Source organism: Pyrus communis, chromosome 5 (assembly GCF_963583255.1).
Source record: "Pyrus communis chromosome 5, drPyrComm1.1, whole genome shotgun sequence".
NCBI classification, from domain to species: domain Eukaryota; kingdom Viridiplantae; phylum Streptophyta; class Magnoliopsida; order Rosales; family Rosaceae; genus Pyrus; species Pyrus communis.
In genome coordinates, this window is record NC_084807.1 from 23,109,181 (window position 1) to 23,126,944 (window position 17,764).

Below are 17,764 nucleotides of genomic sequence, written 5' to 3' on the forward strand. Positions count from 1 at the left end.
CCCATGACAATATATTCTATTTAGTTCTCCCAAATTTTTATATTTGATTTTGTAAAGAAATATAAGAACCTTTTTTTTTTTTTTTTTGCCAAAAAACTATTTACAACAAAATGTATTGATGTGAGCCTATCACTTATAGGAAAAATGCAAATGGAAAGTCCAATTTGATAAACCAAAATATTATTGTGAAGATTTAACCAAATCAATTTGGTAAACCAAAATATTATTGTAAAGATTTAACAAAGTCATCAAATGATTAAATATCAAAACACAAGCAATTACATGCATGTTGCACTCACTTGTTACACAGTTTATTTAATCTTCTTAAAATAAAAAATAAAAAAATAAAAGATTTCAGCCCTATTTTAGCTAATTAGGGTCCAGAACAAAAATTTTCCTTTATTTTTTTGACAAATAATAAGATAATTATATTGAATTCATTTAAACTACGAGAACTAAGATTTAAACACAGAATCTCATGCGCATGAACCAATACTCTTAACCATCATATGCTAATTAAATTCCAAATACACCATAATCATCAACATTCCACAAAAAAATTAAAAAAATTAGAAAGAAAAAAAGTCACGGTCAACAACATATCTTCCGTTCCTCATATCATCTACTCAAGCTCAAGCGTTGTATTTACAAGAGCCGTGGCTTGGGTCGGTGGTGGTGATTTGTCCGGACCCAGAGAAATCACAGTTGAAGTCGTGACGGCCGTTAGCCTGGTAGTAAGAATTCATGAGGTAAGACGCGCGGGCTCTAACGTCGTTATCAAAGCAAGCGCCGCCTGGCTGGATGGACTTGCAATCAACGCCGGTGCTGCAGACGTAGTCAATGTTTGATTGCAATGCTTGGTTGCTGGCTGCTGATTTTGCCACGCACCACTTCTTGCCTCCTGCCACCGGTGTTGTCGGCGTCGCTGGTGTTGATGGTTTCGCTGGTCCGGCAGGCTTTCCCGGAGTTGCACCATCCTAAATCACACAACGATTTAGCATACATAAGACTAACGTAATTCTAGCATAACAATATAGCATATGTGAGTTAAGTCAGAATGTTAAGACGGTATGTCCGCCACTTTGAAATATCGATAAAAATACATCTTTGGTACAAATTCAAAATTTGTACGAAGACAATTCAATTTGGTTAATATGTAGCCTCACAAAGAACATGAAGTAACTACTAAAATTATGTGTTTGCATCAAATGGCGATTCACATTCTAACATTTTTGTGTGATTACTTGTACATCCACAAATTTTGTTCAACAAATAAGGTTGAGTAGTACCGATGACACTACTCTTTACTATATTTAGCTAATATGACAATGTTTTATTTGTTTCTTGACACATAGTTATTACATTTAAATTAGAAATTTACACATAATTAATAACCGAAAACTGATTATGTCTCTCTAACTAGGTGTAATTTTTTATTTTGTGATTCAAAAAAGTTCACCTCGTTCGGCTTAAGATTTTCCTAAAAATCATAACTAAAAACCAGGAACATTTTTGCTCACCACTTCAGACTTTTGAGTATACTTATCATACACTATCTATCCCGTGTCATTTTACTTAACTAAGATTAATATTTTTAAAATAAAAAAATAACATTTAATATAAAAATTAACTAAAATTAAATGAAAGAATATTGATAAATGGTTAGGCGCATGATAAACATGCACCATAATAATAATGGCCAGCAAAAATATCCGCCTGAAAACTGATATCATTTGATCACTTTACACGTTATTTGGTGAGACCGGATGAATTATATTATTTTTCAGGCGTGCAGAAACAGAACCCGACTTCTCTGTCAATCCATGTTAATATTTTATATTAATGTTTTTATAAAATCAATAATGATATAAAAAATTAACATAATAAAAAAAAGATGAGAATGTATGGGACCCGCAGGGCAGAGAAGTCAGGACCGCAGAAACGTTCCCTGCAACATTATTTAATTTAACACAAGAACCAAGACACCGAATCTAGAAAATTTGCTTAATCAACGGTGCATGTGACCGACATTTTAAAGTAAAAAGCGTACGAATTAACAAATAAATATTTAATACAAAAACCAAAAATCAAATAAATATTTAATCAAGAACCAACCTGTTGATTGCGCATAACCCCAGCATTGTAAACCGGAGTCATGTCCGGTTTGAACAGCCCAAAGTTCTTCTCAGCGGCCGAACCGGGTTTCTGGTTCTCATTAAACAAAGCAAAGATGTAAGTCTCGATCTTCCGGTTTGGCATCAATGGCGTACCCTTACCGGACTCAATATGCTTGATCAAGTTACCGTTGTAGTCCACAGCGTTCTGAACCGAGCAGACTGGGAGCTCGCAAGCAGAAGGCCAACCGGTCTCGCCAGCAATCAAGTCCACGTCACCGAACCCGATTGCCTTGGCAGCTGAGTAAACCGCGTCCATCAACCCATCGAACATGTTAGTGTAAAACTTGCCGGTGAATTTATCGCGCACACCACTGTTGGGTCTGAAGAGAGCGTAGTTCTCCTTTTCGGGTGACCACCCGAAAAACGGGTACGGGTTAACCATGAAAGGCGACTTGGTCTGGCGACAGAACAGGAGCAATTGGGCCAGAATTGGAAGCACCTCCGGTCTGAACCGGCCTGTGCTGGGCGGGTCAGAAGACAACATCATTCCGAGCGAGTGAGGGGTCGAGACCTTGACATCCTTGATCCCCTCGCGGATCAAAGCGTTGTGGAAGGTCCTCATGGCAGGGACGAGGCTCGACTTGAGAGCGTCGTCCCCCCAGTGGAGGACCTCGCTGCCCATAGCAATGTATTTGATTTTGGTTGCCGGGTAAAACGGCTTGACATGATCAATGATCCAATGGCGAGCGGTGCGTAGATTTGTGAGGCTCTGGATGTCTCCGTTGGGGATGGTAATCGTCAAGGAGATGTTGGTGTTGGCGAAGGCCTTGATGATGTCGGGGTTGGCGTCGAAGAGTTTGACGGCGTCGATGGTGGTTTGGGTTTTGATGAAGTTGGCGACTTGGGCCGGTGGCGGAAGGTTGTCGGCGAGAGTACCGTAGTTTACGCCGATGGAGTAGGCTGTGGCGGCGAGCTGGACGAGGAGGAGAAGGTAGAGAAGGAGCTTGGTGGTGGCCATGGTTGCTTTTTTCTTTTTGTGGTGGTGTTTTGGGAGGCGGTGGATCCTCTCCTTTTACTTTGTAGGATTGGGGAGTTGGTAACTTGGAAGTCGTATTTATAGTGGGGAAAGAGATAGGACGTAAGAAGATAAGGGACGAATGGGATTGCGACATGTAGTTGGGCAATATCAGTTTTGTTTGTGATATGGGTAATGAATCTAACGATAGGGATATATTTGTAGGTAAAATTTGAAAATTAAAAGATATAGAAGTTGATATTTTGTTTATTACTTAAACGTTAATAAATGTACGACATATCATTTAATTTATAAATTTTATTTTTAAATTTAATATCACTTGCATTATCCTTATGATTTTTATTTACTGCTAAATTATGTTGAATTTTCTTGATGTAAGCTAACTGTTAAGATGAATTTGATCTTTTTATTACACTTTCAAAACCTGAAAATAACAAACCCTAAAACGAATTATCTATTTGGTCATATTATCACATAGATGATAGAAAAAATTTATCAGACAGTTAGAATGGATGTAATATCACCCTTGTTCTTTTTATCTCTCGTCTCTTATTATCACGTAAAGAAAAAATATGCCATAAACAAGTTCTCATAAAATTTCATTTGCTTTTGTTGCTTGACATGAATCCTAAGCTAGGTTACATATATTGTTTGGGACTCATAACATCTCAAAAGGCTCAAGGTAGAATCAAGTGCAATGCATAGAGAAGCATCTCTAGCTGTCGAGAAATTGAAATGTTAACTTTTGGCTTTGGGTTGATGATACATGCCAACTCATCTTTGGCACTTGACCAGGGACAAAACTAGCCGTTGTTGTAAGATTCAAACATCCTTGTATCATACCCCATGTTCTTTTGGCAAAGATGGAATATGATATGATTTTTATATTGATGATATTGCCGCATTGTTACATTGTAGTGTTGTGTTGTGATTTTTTTTTTTGAAATATTTATTTATAACATCATTCAGATCGTCCACTTACAGTACAATGCGTATAAAATAGTAACACCATATATAACGATGTTAATCTCACACTCACCAATTTCTGTTACATAATCTCTAATCATATATCTCTACTAATTAATAAAACATTCATTGTCAATCAAAATTTTAAAAAATTACCAGTTTAATCTTCTAATTAAAACAGAACATGAATAAGAAATACAGGGTAAATATGTAATTTCATACAATCAAATTTTACTATTTTTTTTTTCTTCAAAGCCTCACATACTTATAATCCTAACATATCTCTAATTAAAATTAAAAAATTAAAAAAAAAAAACTTCATACTTCTACATTCTCTATCACTCTCTTCCTCTCTCCTTCTATTTTAAAAACAAAATAAAAAAATTTCTCATATACTTTATATATACTCATATACTAATGGTTAATTATATAAAGATTTGAGTGGCGTGTTTGATGATGGGTGGTCAAAAACAGATGTCATACTTGACCAGGACCAGAAGCTTTGGCATCCGATACCTCATCGTCATCCATCGACCATCTTTGATTCCACGCGTTTCAATCTCAGAGTGAGCAAAGCATCTCCAAAACTTCGATGTTCCAACTGGAAAAGGATCTTCTCCGGAATACTTTTACTAAATTCATTCATCTGAGTTATTAAAATTTGATTTAACGATTAAAATTATTATAATTTATAAAATAATTTTATTTTTATAACTCTTGATCAAATTTTAATAATTCGAAAGATGGGTTTGAAGAAAAGTATCCTTCATTCCAACTGGGAACACGATAGAAACCTTTTGACCTACACTTGCCCGTGTAGATACCGTGTTGGATTTCCATTGGCTGCCCAGAAAAGTAATTGTCTAAAAGATGGGGCCGCGACAAAAATAAATTACTGGAATTGCGCACATTGATTTTGTTGTCATTTTACTTTTCTTCTTTTGTTGTCAGGAAAGCAATAAAGTGTTGTGTGTTCCGAGTATGTTCACGCGGTTTCTAGTTTGTAACGTTGTAGACTAACGAGAGGCTGATGGTGAGGGCTAAAATGTCCAAGAACACACAGGTCGGCACGCATTTAACACACGAGGCACTTACTCTTACTATTTTTCTGCAAGGTACCAAGAAACAGAGTTCCAATAATTTTTTTGTCAAGTTAGATATTTTTTACTACATTGAAAACTAGTACATGTATTAAAAATTAAAAAAAAAAAAAAAAAAAAAAAAACTAGTACAAGGCCCCAAATAAAAAAAACCATGTAAACAATTCCAAATAAAGTAAAAGGTCAAAGCAAAAAGCTTAGGCTGCAAAAACAAGAGACTAACACAAGCTTAGGCTCAAAGGCTGCAAAAACAAATAACAAAAAAACCTAATCTCCACCAGCATAAATCACACTGTCGCCGCCGTCACATTCTCAGAGGAAGCCAAACTCCGAACCTGAGAGAGTAGACACCATATTCAAGTCTCAATCACGAACTCCTACAAATATATACAAACAAAATATCTTATGTGTAGAGAGTGGGGCTAAAGGGGTATTTTACATACCAAACACTTGGCCTCGATGGGGATCCGGCATGCCAATTGGGGGAAGGAAAATGGATATGATATCCAACTTCTTATCGAAGCACACTGATTCAAGCACATGGTGGGACAGGGATGAAGTATCACAGCTAGGGAGAAGGGAGCAAGGAAAATTAAAAGACATAAGGTAGTGAAAGCAGGCAAAAAAGGGCAGATAAGGGGCATGAAGCCTGAATATGAGACAAGTTCAGGGATAGTTGAGATCCAGCTTACGAAAAACTGAGATAAAATTCAAGAGACAACCGAGAATGGAAACGAAGGAAGGAAACTAGAAAGGGGGAAGGAATAGGAGGTGGATGCAAGGAGGGGGGAAGGGGCAGAGGAGATGAGAAGAGAGGAAAAGGAGGAAAGGCCAAAGAAGAGACGAGGGAAGGAGAAGGAAAGGGAGGAGTAGCGGGCTGCCATCTAACCCGAGCAAGAGCAAGAGGCAGCGGCTGAAACTTCAAACTAGGGGGGTGCTTATGAATTTAGAATTTGGAGTTCACATAGAGAGAAACCGCGTAACTGCAGCCCACTTCGCCTTGTTTTCTTGTTTAAGAGAGTTTATATTTAGGGTTTCATAATTTTGTAGCCCGATTTGGATCGTCAGCCCAGCTGCTTAATATAATAGCTAACGGGATTGATTGGGTTTAGTCCAATGCTGCCTTTGACAAATAAGAGCGACATGGATTTTGCTTAAACGAATAGAATTACAATAATGCTCAAGAAATACTAAACTTTGATTAACCTTAAGTTTAAGCTTATAATACAAGGTAGTTACATACTTATACACTCTAATTAGTCGTCTTCATTCTTTTTAAAGAGCATGAACAAATGGCTGACATGCAAACTATTCAGCTTGTTTTGGGGTAGCGCGTGATTATAGTAAACTTGGTGTGTATGACACCACATAAATTACATGCACACAATTTATGTCTTAGAAGGAGTTTAAACCTTGTACATATTTGAATGACAAGGCATTTGCCTCTTTTCAAATGGAACATTAGTGTAAAACTCTAGCTTGGTTTTTTCTTTGTTTTTGGAAGTCACTGCTTTACATATAGTTTTGATTGTTTGTGTGTATCTTCTATTTTGTCTAGCTCTGTAATAATTTTTTAAGCAGTGTCTTTTTTTTAATGTAGTTTTTGTTTCTGACAATCACATTTGGAGTGAGTTCTATAATAATTTGTGATCCCCTGTGACTTGTTATGGATGAGTTAACGACTTCTTCTTGATGTATATTTGTAAATCTCCAAATAATAAAAAATGCCAAAACATTCCCTAGATAAAGTAATTTTTTTTTTTTTTTTTGAAGAACTAGATAAAGTAATTTGGTATATTTTTATTCTAATGGTTAAATTATAGTCCTTTTTCTATGTGTTATATATAAAATAGGTTATACTAAATCATGTCCATTAATTATTAATATTTTATAGGCTTACATGAGTGAATTAATAACAAAGTCATAGTGCGGTCAGTCAAATAAAAAAATTATACTCTTAGTCTTGATTTGGAGAAAAATCTATAACGAGTCACAAAGAATTCGCTATCTTCTATTGGCAATAGTCTCATCACATGAGTAATACTTGATAAATACACATGACAAAATAGATATGGATTGCATCATAATCCTTCTGACTACTCAGACTCTCTCACCTGATTATTAAGATGTTGCGCCGGCGCAGTCCTCTATGCTACCAGCACATACTAATGTCTGACTCGGAGACAATCAGATAATTTAAGCGAACACTTTAACGCTCAAACCTCATTGGGGAAACGATTGGGAAAACAAATTGGAAGGAAAGGTTGTAGAAGTAAGAGGAAAAGTAATGAAAAAGAGCAAAGGACGAATGGTGCTACAAAAGCATTGAAGGAAGATCCAGGTTCGGAAATGTTAATTATAATTTGATATCTAATATATGTGCACACTTCCTTGATGTATACACAATATTGAAGGTAATAATTTTTGCACTTTTTTTTTTCTTTGGTACATTTTTTTTTATTTTTATCTCTACATCCTTCTTTGATTTATTTAATTTAAATATAAAAAATTAACATCAGGTGGAGAGGAGAAAGAGACGGTAAAATTCACTTCCTTATCATGAATTTTCGTACTCTTAGCTTTGGATTTTAACTCGTGATTTATGGATTTTTAATTGTAAACTCAAACACTAGGTATACCAAGAAAACAATATTATTAAAAATAAAATAAAAAACAATGATTTTCATCTCTAATCTATCAAAATAGTCAACTTTAGAGATACCTTTGTCTTGAAGCTAATCCCCTTGACAATATATTCTCTTTAGTTCTCCCAATTTTTTATATTTGATTTAGTAAATAAATATATAAGAGCTATTTTTTTCTTTAACTCTACAACAAAATGTATTGATCTGAGGCTATCACTTATAGGAAAAATGCAAAAGGGAAATCCAATTTGATAAACCAAAATATTTTGATATTAAATATCAAAACACAAGCATTACATGCATGTTGCTTGTGCAACAGTTTTTTTATTTTTTATTTTAAAATGTTCTCCATTTACATGAAACAAGAAGAAAGATTTTGTGATACAGAAGTTGTAGTGAAGATGGCAAGAGATTATCAAGAACTGATAAAGAAGATTCCAGTCCCCATGACTCGCCAGAAAGACGCCATCTTCGTCAGTTGGCTTGCGCTAGCAAATTCTATGAAGCAATTTTACGGGCAACCGTTGCACTACCTCACTCATGTTCTTGTAAAGATCAGTCGAGAATTGGCACCGTGGATGAAGAGAAGCCAATGGGCAGCATTATTCATCCTAGGAGAGCTGAATCTACCATTTGGGATGTTGAAAAAGTCCACAGGCGTTGCACTTCTCACACAAATTTGGCTAACCTCTGGCTTTCTGACCCGGGGTACCATGCTTTTGTTCATGAAGTTGTCCCCTCGTCTAAATCGGTTGCATGAAATTTGATTGCCTTTTGAAATAATGCTCAGTATTGCTCAAGGTTCTAAAAAACGTTAGGCGCTAGTCGGGCGGCGAGCTAGCGCCTATCGCCTAGGCGGACGCCTAGGCAGATTTAGGTAAATTTCTTGTATATCTTGTAAATAAGTGCATATTGACACTTACAAAAAATTATACTCGTATGATATCCATGGATAAGATAATAAAATAATGATAAAATGCAAAAAAAAGTATCCAACAAGTCTAAAATTTAAAAACACATTAAGCATATATTTCATATAACCATAGTAAGTAGTATTGTAGGATGACACGCGAGAAAAATATACTTGGGAAAAAGAATGAAAAGAAACACAAAACAGCCACCTTGAAGAATCGAACTCGCGATCTGAAAACTGATGAAGACAAGCTGACCAACACGTACAAGGCCACACTTGTGCAAATCAACAGCTACAATATAAGTTATTGTAGTAGCTTCATTTGACATTTGAAAAACCCTAGCTGTTACACCCACTCTCATTTCAGCTTTGATGACCTCGAGCCCAAAGCCCAAACGGCTCTCCCTCTCTCTAATTCAGATCATTGCTCCTCGGGTAGCATGGAGGCTTAGGATGCACACACGTGTCATGCATCCCTCATTTTCTGATTAAATTGAGAAACCCTAGGTCTCTATCTCATTTCTAATTAAATTCAAAGGCTATTTTTGTGTTGATAAGTGAATGTTTTTATTGTGAACTACAGATATTAGATCTAAAGAAAAAACAAGAAAACCAGGTCCAACTTTTAAAGGAGAAACAAAAAAGTGATGAAGCGGCTGCAAGCTGAAATTCAATATATCAAATCGTAGAAGGTTGGTTCTATTTTTCATACATCAGGCAGTTACAAGCCTTGCTTCTAACTTGGTCTGAGGCTTATTGGGAGACATCTCCCAAGAAAATCAGAAGCTTCTTGCTTTCTAGAAACCGAAATAAGTCTCTCATTTATCTCCACCCTCTCTCACATCAACACAAACCTCATATCTGAGCCCAGCTCACCTATTTCAGCCATCACGGTTTGTTGATGTAGAAAGGTAAAACGCATCGATCTCTTCTTTGCTCATTAATTTCTTGTTTCCAACGTACTCCAAGTTCACAACTTAGACTTATATAGGATTTTTTTTTAATTTCAAAAAAAAAAAAAAAAAAAAAAACAGCCTAGCACCGCCTAGCCCGCCTAGAGCCCAGCCGATTTATCCAACTGATTTGCAAGAAAACGCCTCGAGTCACCACTGCCTAGCACCTAGGCGGCCGCCTAAGCCCTTTTTTAGAACACTGGTATTGCTATGTTCATTTTTTTAGGGTTCTTTAGATATAGATCCTTACAACTCTTATTTCCTAAATAAAAACCCACATAGTTACAAACATCAAAATAAAACCCAAATTTGATGCCAAGTAGAGAAGTTATTAACCTATTATTACAAAATATTTACAACTTGTACCACAATATTCAAAATAAATCAATAAATGTAATTACTCACCTTAATTACAATGAACAAATAGTTATTGCACATATTATTACCCCTAATATATATATATATATATATATATATATATATATATATAGTACTACTATATGTTCAAACATATTAACTAATTAATCTACCTATATGTAAATTTATGATGAGTAATAACGCATATTTTGTAGGTAATATATTTTCCATGTATTATTACACATATTTGGCACATTTTATTATTATAAGATATATGTACAAATAATAGGTAAACTAATTTTGAATCAAAATAAAAGTGCTTTATTTGTAAGTAAATTAATTTTGATTTACATTTATTGGGTAAATTATTTTTCTTTTTTTTTTAAGCAATCTAACATTTTAAATTTTGAAATCTAACATCTTTTTCGACTAAAGAAAAAACATTTTAAAAGTTGAATAGTAGGTGCACTAAATCAAATATGACTTTAGCCCTTAAAACTTAATTTTCTCCACATAAAACCCGACATAAGTTTTTTACTTGAATAAAACCCATTGCTAAGATTCCACATCAGTAAATTCATTAATTATGTTTGACTTTATACATTTAAAAAAATTATGCCTAAAATACCCCTATTTGAATGCTTGATGTACACAACTTGTAAAGGAGAGTGAATGAATTTACAAAAATAAAAAAATAATAAATTCATTGCCTAATATATAATAAAAATAAAACTTGCCTAATATATGTAATAACACATGCTTAGTTTAGTCAATTAAATTATATATTACATATAAATGTAGGTAAATTATTTCACACACACATATATAACAAAAAAAAAAAAACATGCATGCTATATGTAAAAATTTAAGCAAAATAATTTACCTATAACAAAAATGTTATTTGATTCAGTGCACCTACTATTCAACTTTTAAAATGTTTTTCCTTAGTCGAAAAAGATGTTAGATTTCAAAATTTAAAATGTTAGATTGCTTAAAAAAAAAAACCAAAATAATTTACCCAATAAATGTAAATCAAAATTAATTTACTTACAAATAAAGCAATTTTATTTTGATTCAAAATTAGTTACCTATTATTTGTACATATATCTTATAATAAAAAATGTGCCAAATATGTGTAATAATACATGGCACATTTTATTATTATAAGATATAAGTACAAATAATAGGTAAACTAATTTTGACTCAAAATAAAATTGCTTTATTTGTAAGTAAATTAATTTTGATTTACATTTATTTGGTAAATTATTTTTCTTTTTTTTAAACAATCTAACATTTTAAATTTTGAAATCTAACATCTTTTTCGACTAAAGAAAAAACATTTTAAAAGTTGAACATGGCACATTTTATTATTATAAGATATATGTACAAATAATAGGTAACTAATTTTGAATCAAAATAAAATTGCTTTATTTGTAAGTAAATTAATTTTGATTTACATTTATTGGGTAAATTATTTTGGTTTTTTTTTTAAGCAATCTAACATTTTAAATTTTGAAATCTAACATCTTTTTTCAACTAAAGAAAAAACATTTTAAAAGTTGAATAGTAGGTGCACTGAATCAAATAACATTTTTTATAGGTAAATTATTTTGCTTGAATTTTTACATAAAGCATGCATGTTTTTTTTTTTTTGTTATATATGTGTGTGTGAAATAATTTACCTACATTTATATGTAAAATATAATTTAATTGACTAAACTAAGCATGTGTTATTACATATATTAGGCAAGTTTTATTTTTATTATATATTAGGCAATGAATTTTTTATTTTTTTTATTTTTGTAAAATCATTCACTCTCCTTTTCAATTCGTATGGAATTAATTGTGTACATCAAACATTCAAATAGGGGTATTTTAGGCATCAAAAATTTTTAAATGTATAAAGTCAAACATAATTAATGAATTTACTGATGTGGAATCTTGTCAATGAGTTTTATTCAAGTAAAAAACTTATGTCGGATTTTATGTAGAGAAAATTAAGTTTTAAGGGTTAAGGTCATATTTTCAATTTTTTTTTTAACAACTAAAAACATTACAAAAACGATCCTCTTCTGATCTTATTAGTTTTAGTTATATATGTTCGAAACTGATTTCCATAAGAACTTGTTGGTTGTGCAATATATGCATGATTTTTCCTAATAATTACATGAACTTGTTGGTTGTGCAATATATGCATGATATGCATGATTTTTCCTAATAATTACATGAACTTGTTGGTTGTGCAATATATGCATGATTTTTCCTAATAATTACATGTTGGGGCAATGCCATTTTGTGTTTCTTTGCCAATGCGTATCGTAGATAACATGTAACTAATTATTCCTTCAAATATGTGGGTAACTAAAATAGTTGTGTAGTCTCGATGTGCCACTTAATACGGTGTAGTAGTGGTATTTTCATTCACTTCGAGAAATCTTAAATTTAACTTTTATAAATGACAAGTCTGTTACCAAATTATTCTGACAAGTGCATTGTATGAATTAGTTTAATCTCACACTTCTAAAGATGAATAAATCGTTGTATTAAAAAGAAAAAAAGTCTTGATGTGATAAACAGCAGGCACAACTAGAGGCTTATCCAAATTATTTTGTTAAAAAAATATTTTGTTAAGGGAAAAAGAAATTTGTATTCATCCCCTTTTTCCTTTTTCTTTTTAGGAAAAAAATATGTATTTGTTTGATTTATTACGGTGTCATTTAGTTGTATCATCTCTCTATAAAGATAGATAAGAATGACATATGTTTGTTACATTATTGGAAAAAAAAATTTAGATTTTCATATTTACTTGTCTTATATGGGAAGGGAAGTGTTATTGGCACTCCAAAAATCTCATTCTACACTCCTCACAAGTGTATTTTTCTTTCCAAATATAGAAAATTTGAAATGCAGAATGAGATTTTTGAAGTGCCAATAACAATTCCATATGAAAAACTCATTAAATGACCATTCTATTGCATGCGTTTTGGGGTGTCTTTGGCGTGAAAGGAAACAGGTGAAAAGTGAGGTGCGCTGCTAGAGTAACGTTTATGTCGACTGCTATTGTAACGGACATGCATGGTCTACATCAATTTATTTATTAAATATTTACAACCGATTTTGTCCATATATGGAAATGGTGTTATCTAAATTTTGGATTCGTAATTATCTCTAATTTTGCACAACTGCCCGTTAAGTATAAACATATTACCAATTTGCCCTTAATTTTCTCTATTTTCAAATAAAAACCGATATTGATCCTAGCTTCCAAAAAACACCCCTATGTTGGTTAAAGTGCCTTCTCAAATATTTGTTCAAGTATATTCCTAATTACTTGGTAGAACCTGTATCATGAAATTTTGGTTAAGTATATTCCTAATTTTTTTGGTAGATCAGAATAGTAAACTAAGATTAACCCTAAAATAAAATTATAAATCAAACATAAAAAGAGAGTGACAACAAGTATAGATTTAAAGCGTTTCTAAAATCTATTATTTTTTTCATTTGCCTATAACCGTACAAGTACTGTTTTGGAAGTTGTAAAACGGTACAAGTGGTTAGCCGTCAAAGCCGAGTGCTTTTATAATAAAATCTTATCCAGAAGTTCCAAAACTCTAACACATGAGCGTGCTAATATTGCAGTGTGCCAAATGTATGAATTCTTTTATTTCATGTACTAACGTACGCTTGCATTACTTATACTTCTGTAGGTATGCCAATATAAAAAAGTTTGGATCTACTATTCACTCATCGCATGCCACTAAGTTAAAGCTCAAAAACACTAATGTATGCTTAATTAAAAGCTAACATGCAAAGAACACTAAGTGATTGAATAAACATATGTGGTATGGAGTGAATATTAATTTTTTTTGCCAATATATTTTCCAACCCCATATGTAATTTTCATATGCATTATTCGTGGTAAATAAACACAAGCACCCATATTATGTAGGTTAAATAGAACAATATACCAAGGGCATGAACGAAATCAAACTTTTTTAAGGTACTTAGTGGCAAAGTTGACAACGAATGCATTTACACATTTGGATATAAATAGGGGATGGGGGTTGAGTAACTCAGAAGCGCACCATAAAATCTAAAAGAAGATGTGCACCAGAGAAGTTGAAGTAGAAGATGCACCATATAAGCTGATCTGATCTTCAGCTTCAACTTCTACAGGTACGCATCTTTTATTAGACCTTACAAGAAAGATGCAGCGACTTCTATTAGACACAGACGGGATATAAATAGGGGAGGGGGTTGAGTTACTCAGTGAAGAACCACAACCTCTAAAAGAAGATGCACCAGAGAAGTTGAAGTTGAAGATGCACCATAAGCTTTGATCTTCAGCTTCCACTTCTTTTGGTGCATCTTTTATTAGACCTATAAGAAAGGTGCAGCGACTTCTATTAGATGCAACATCTAGATGCAGCAACCACTTATAAGAAAAAGGAAGATATAGTATTTAGGAAGTGGAAGATGAATCATTAGAGGAGGGACAATTGAAAGAAAAAACGGTGATGGTAAAAGTAAAGATGGAGACAGCAAAAAAATGGGGGAGCTAGAAAACAGTTCGATGAAGATGATGATTTACAGAGGCCGCTGTGCTGTGAATGCTCTGGACATCTTCATCTTCATTGAACTGTTCTAGCGCACCCATATTTGTTGTCTCCCTCTGTACGTCTACCATCACAATGTCCTCTCTTAATTCTCCCTCCTCTAATGATTCATCTTCCACTTCCATTCTAACTACTATATCTTTCTCTTTCTTATAGGGGAGGCGAGGAGGAGTGGCAGAAGCTAATGTTCTTTTCCTTATTATTTCATCAGGACATCAGAAAGTAAAGCACATGTTTTTCAGGTGATGGTTTTCATCACTTTCCTTCATTTCTTTGTTCTCTTTAGTCTTTACTCTACAGCTGCATCAATTTTTTTATTTCTTGGATATGCAGGTGCATCTGTGCACATAAAATTTGACAAACTCATTTTTCTTCTTTTTTATTTCTCTCTCTCTCTTTCTCTCTCTCTCTCTCTCTCGTCTTCTTCTTTTGTGAGTTTTTCCTCCTGTACTGCCGCAGCTTTGAGATTTCCTGGTTCTTCTGGTTGCCCTCGCCCTGGATTCTTTTTGAAAAACCAGCGATCATGGACAAGCTTGCGGCGTCAGTTTGGATGCCTCAGACTTGAGCTTATTCAATCCGTAAGGATTGTAATTCTTACGGATTTAAAAATTATATTTAATGTCATTATTTTGATGTACATTCATTGTTCTAAACAAGTACTCATGATATAAGAGTAATGCTAGAGAAACTAAATTTGTAGATTAAATTTTGTAAACTAAATGACTTAAAAGTTGGTGATTGAGTTATTATTTAATCGTTAATAAATGTGCTTATTTTTTATTAATGACATATCATTTGGTATGCTAATTTAATCTTCTTAGCATTATTTATGATATAAATATCACAAATTATAAAATTTTACACACATATGAAAGTAATTTATCGTTTAACAAAAAAAAATATGGTTGAGTTGGTGAGTTGTCATTCTATTGCTTGTGATGTCATGGATTCAAATTTTTCGATAGACATTATTTCTATTTTTAATTGAAATATTAATATATAAGCCGCCACCAATCAAGGCAACCAAAAAAGTTTCAGGTGAAAATTTATGCGGCCAAAAATTTCCTGACAAATTCCGGTGACTGTGCTAGGTAGGTTGTGGTTTATGGGCAATGAGGGCAAAAATATTAATGTATTATTTTATAATTGTCTTAGCTCACAAAGTGTGGCTTTATCCAAATAAAATGAGTTGGAGCTGTAATCCTAATTCCCTTAAAAGAAGTGACACAGAAAGTTAAGGTTTTACTTCCTAAAGATATTTTACTATGTTTACAAATGGTATGTTAATTATAATTAAGTAAAATTGAATTCTTTCCTTCTTTTTTTTTATTTCTTCATACATTGAATTTCTTCAAAGAAAATGGTTGTAACATTCGTTTCAATGAATCCGTAAGATTCATTTCAACAGCAAGTAATTAATGTAAAGATAAGGAAGAGCCCCTGTGAAATAAATGCGGAAAAACAAAATTAGATATGTGTATCAATATTTAATACCGCACACAGATTTTGACAAAAAACAAATAAAAATTCCGCACATATTTATGCCCACAATATTGTCAGAACTGTCATTCTAGATTGTTTCTCTTCATATATTTACCTTCTAAAGCATGTCAATTCACATCATCGCCTTTCTTCTCCATCATATAAATTCACAAATATTATGTGATCTTCTCTTGACAAAGGTTTTAGTTTACTCTCTCAAGGGAGTCGCCAAATGGCAAATAATGGTGGTCAAGAAGTTCATTTTGAATTTGAAAGTCATTGTTTGTTGCCAGTATCATTGGTGGCTGCACACAAAGTGGAACCAAAGGTACGCTAGGGAAAAAGGAAGCAAGGGGGCGAAGCCCTTTACATCCACCCTTTATAACGACATCTCAATATAGTTGTCTGCTTCTCGGCTGGAATGTAGAGAATAGGATAATGATGCGAGCCGGCAGGCTCTACAGGTAATATGGACAGTGAATGTAAAGTGTTTCACATCATTAACCTATAATCCAGCCGGAAAGTAGCCAGTCGTATTTATGAATGGTGTGGCCATAGAGAATGGATGTAAAGGACATTGCCCTGTGCCTCCTCCCCCTTCCGCCTACCTTTGGTTCAACTTTTCCTGCAATTTCCAATGACATTGGCAAGAAGCAGTGATTCTCATGTTCAAAATGAACTTCTTCACCACCATTAACCGCAATTTGGTGACTTCAAGTTCTTCTTTCTTCTCTGTGTTTTCCGCTTGAAGAGTTCCAAGTTCCATAAGACCTTATGGTCGCTCGAACGAATCATAGTAGGCCTTTCATCACAAATTCAATAGTAGATCAATATGTTGAATTTTCTTTTCTTTTTTTTCCTAGCAGCTAGGGAGTAGTGCATGATCAAGGAGCTGATTTGGTTCAAGGAACCCCTCAATTTTATTAGTGATGTGTTGGCTAAGGATTGTAACAATTGTTGCTTATTCCCTACTGCCCATGCTAGCCTATTATCTTGTATTCATCTTCAATCAATGAAATTTCCAATTCTTCCTCAAAAAAGAATGAGTGAATGATGAATTTTATAGAATGCTAATAACAATTTTTTTTCATGGTTTACATTTCATTTGATAAGATATATATATTTTTTTAATACATATGAAATTATTTATATCAAGGGGTGGAGGAATGAGCTAAACCTCACAATGAGCTATAATAATTTTGTTCGAACTGGCTTGGTGAGAATCGAATCTAAAACCTCTTACTTACTTTTTAATTTTGTTCGAATTCAATTTTCTTAATTTTTATCACCACTATAAAAAAACAAAAAACAAAACAAAACAAAAAAACAAAACAAAACAAAACAAAAAATGATCTATAGTTCTCATATATATATATATATTCATGGATATTCTAAGCCTCCTTTTTATTGTGAGTTTGTTCAATTATTATGTCATTGAGAAAAGGAACCAGGTTTTTTTTATGCATGTGTGCGTTTTATTTTGCAAAGTGCCTATTGACCAACTTCTTCAGGCATACAAATTCGTTAATCACTACTTGATGCCCGGCGATTTGTAACTAAGAATTGTTTGAAAAAATAT

At 33.3% G+C, this 17,764-nt stretch overlaps 1 protein-coding gene across 1 annotated transcript; it reads right to left on the reverse strand.

The window, feature by feature from the left end:
- Positions 1 to 476: 476 nt before the first annotated feature.
- Positions 477 to 3,208, reverse strand: LOC137733358 (glucan endo-1,3-beta-glucosidase-like). Its single transcript, XM_068472510.1, has 2 exons — positions 2,116 to 3,208; positions 477 to 977 (listed from the first exon to the last, which is right to left on the reverse strand). The coding sequence occupies exons 1-2, from the start codon at positions 3,133 to 3,135 to the stop codon at positions 633 to 635; spliced, it is 1,365 nt and encodes a 454-aa protein (XP_068328611.1). The 5' UTR covers positions 3,136 to 3,208; the 3' UTR covers positions 477 to 632.
- Between the last annotated feature and the right edge of the window lie 14,556 nt (positions 3,209 to 17,764).

Excerpts from the sequence above, each read along its gene's own strand:
- LOC137733358 (XM_068472510.1), bottom strand. The coding sequence starts at position 3,135 with ATGGCCACCACCAAGCTCCTTCTCTACCTTCTCCTCCTCGTCCAGCTC. Across the intron at positions 978-2,115 it reads GGGTTATGCGCAATCAACAG|GATGGTGCAACTCCGGGAAA; the intron begins GTTGGTTCTTGA and ends TGTGTGATTTAG.